Source organism: Pundamilia nyererei, unplaced genomic scaffold (assembly GCF_000239375.1).
Source record: "Pundamilia nyererei isolate P.nyererei 1_Seehausen unplaced genomic scaffold, PunNye1.0 scaffold00122, whole genome shotgun sequence".
NCBI classification, from domain to species: Eukaryota; Metazoa; Chordata; class Actinopteri; order Cichliformes; family Cichlidae; genus Pundamilia; species Pundamilia nyererei.
Window position 1 is genome coordinate 1,860,681 of NW_005187523.1, and position 2,019 is coordinate 1,862,699.

At 43.7% G+C, this 2,019-nt stretch overlaps 1 protein-coding gene across 9 annotated transcripts in view; it reads right to left on the minus strand.

Moving 5' to 3' along the window:
* The window catches only part of osbpl8 (oxysterol binding protein-like 8), a 94,861-nt gene that overhangs the window by 50,826 nt on the left and 42,016 nt on the right, over positions 1-2,019 (minus strand). Inside the window, exon 1 of one of the 9 annotated variants that reach the window (XM_013913261.1) lies at positions 1,370-1,484. The exons of 6 other annotated variants lie outside the window; for them this stretch is intronic. In XM_013913261.1, the coding sequence (XP_013768715.1) occupies positions 1,370-1,372 (3 nt within the window). In that variant the 5' untranslated portion in view covers positions 1,373-1,484. Of the gene's footprint in view, positions 1-1,348; positions 1,485-2,019 lie in introns of those variants that run through there. 2 more of the 9 variants (XM_013913265.1, XM_013913266.1) reach the window with 2 other exon arrangements.

The following is a 2,019-nucleotide window of genomic DNA, read 5'->3' on the forward strand; positions in this document are numbered from 1 at the left end:
CGGGAGATGAGATTTTGGTCATATCGCACAGCCCTACCTCAGACTGTTCAGGAGTTCAGCCCTGGTCCAGATCTGGAAGGAGATCCCACCAGACACCATCCATCGACTCATTAGGAGCATCCCCAAATTTTGTCAGGCATGCATACAAGCACGTGGGAGCCATACAAACTAGTGAGTACTATTTGTTGTTGTGGCCCACTGAATTTTCATTCCCATCAAATGATGTGGCATCCTTTAGTTCCTCAAACATTACATTGTCCCATTGAGAATGGGGGGGGGGAAAAATCAGCGTTTTCCAAGAGTTTCTTTAATTTTTTTGATCAGTGTATTTATCTGATAACGCTAGAATTTGAGTGATTTTGGAATTGGAAAGTCACTTAAGACCTCTGTGTAATACTCGCTAAATGCGCGTTCACAATTCATTCTTTATCCTGTTTCTTTATTCTAAGATCTGGCTCCAGACGCCAGCAGCTGTTCAGAATGAACAAGCACAGGGCTTGGCCAGTACTGTCAATCTGATTACACTCACTCCAGTCCTAGCTGCCTGCAGCCCCTTGGATAGCTCCAAGACTCCCGCAGGGTTTCTTTTGCAGGAGGGGAATATAATTAAACAGAAACACAATCATTCCTGGAAAACACTGCTGTTACATAACTCTAGTGCACCAATACATAATTGGGTAATTTGCCTTTAAATGAGACACACACATGGTCAGACAATTAAGAATCTGGTCTGCCGTTTCTGCTGTTAATTGATCTGACTTAAAGAAAGAAAATGCTTCATTGTGATCTCATTGTAGGCCTCATTAGGGTTTTAATTGGACTTGAGAGGGTTGCATTAAGGAGCTATTATGCTGTTATAATGTAGTTGTATTCCTGCCTGTAGCTTGCTTGCAAGCAACTAGAGTCAGCCCCCCTCCCATCATTAGGCTTCAGTGGATCCATGCTTCAGCTGTAGCAGCCTTCCTTATTCTTACACTTGAGAAGAAATCTGTGAAGACACATACTGAGCCATCTAACTCTTCATTACAGCTCCAACAGAAGCAATACAATCTGAGTTGGCTGTACCCACAGCCCTTGAGCAAAGCACGCAGTGAGAGTTGGCCTTCATTCAGTGACAACACACTAAGTAAACAAACAGAGTGGAAACAACAAGGCAGGCTCTGTGTTTTTGTGTGAAACCTTATCACAAACAGTTACATGTAGAGCTTCAAATTACTTACTCTTACTGCAGCAGTAGTTCAAAGAAACAAAGCATCTTCTAGATCAAAGCTCTTCTAAAGCGACACTGTGATCAACTGTAACTGCAACCAAGCCAGCAGACACACATGCAGTGTTAAGGTTCACTTACAGAAACAAAGGAAATGCGTACCATGTGTCAGTCAGCAGAGGGATGTGAGCTTGTCGCTGCTACCACGTCTTGATCGAACTAAACCTGGTACAACAAGCCACTGAGCACAGCCCGTCTCTCTCTCCCACACACACACACACACACACACACACACAACACTAAAGGGAGGAGACAAGGCAGCACCGAGAACAAGCATGCAAGAGAATTTAAGCCTCTCTATGATGAACGCCGTTTCCTCTCTTGGCCAGTCCTTTTCTTCCTCTTCTCATCGCTCACAGCCTTCAGTAAAATTCTTATTGTCCCACTCAAGCATTACATCGCAGGCATTTATTTACTGTGTCATGAGTGCTTTTATCTATCCTCAAAAGCACTCATGACTGTCTCTCTTGATATCTCACCTTCCATCTTCACAAAAAAACATGAAACAATGTTTTTTTACTCTCCGTTTTACAACAACGCAAACATGTTTTTCAGCCCAACATCATCTGACTGACACACAAAGCAGCAAAGCACCCGCACAACTGCAAAAACAAGGAAGTAGGCTGTCTTCTGTTTATAAAGGACTGAACTGGCAGCCGCAATTAAAACGTAGTGCGCTGAAGCAGTTATTGAAGAAAGGCATGCATCCCCTCGAGCGTGGCTACTGTAACCACACGGCTCTTCTGCACCAA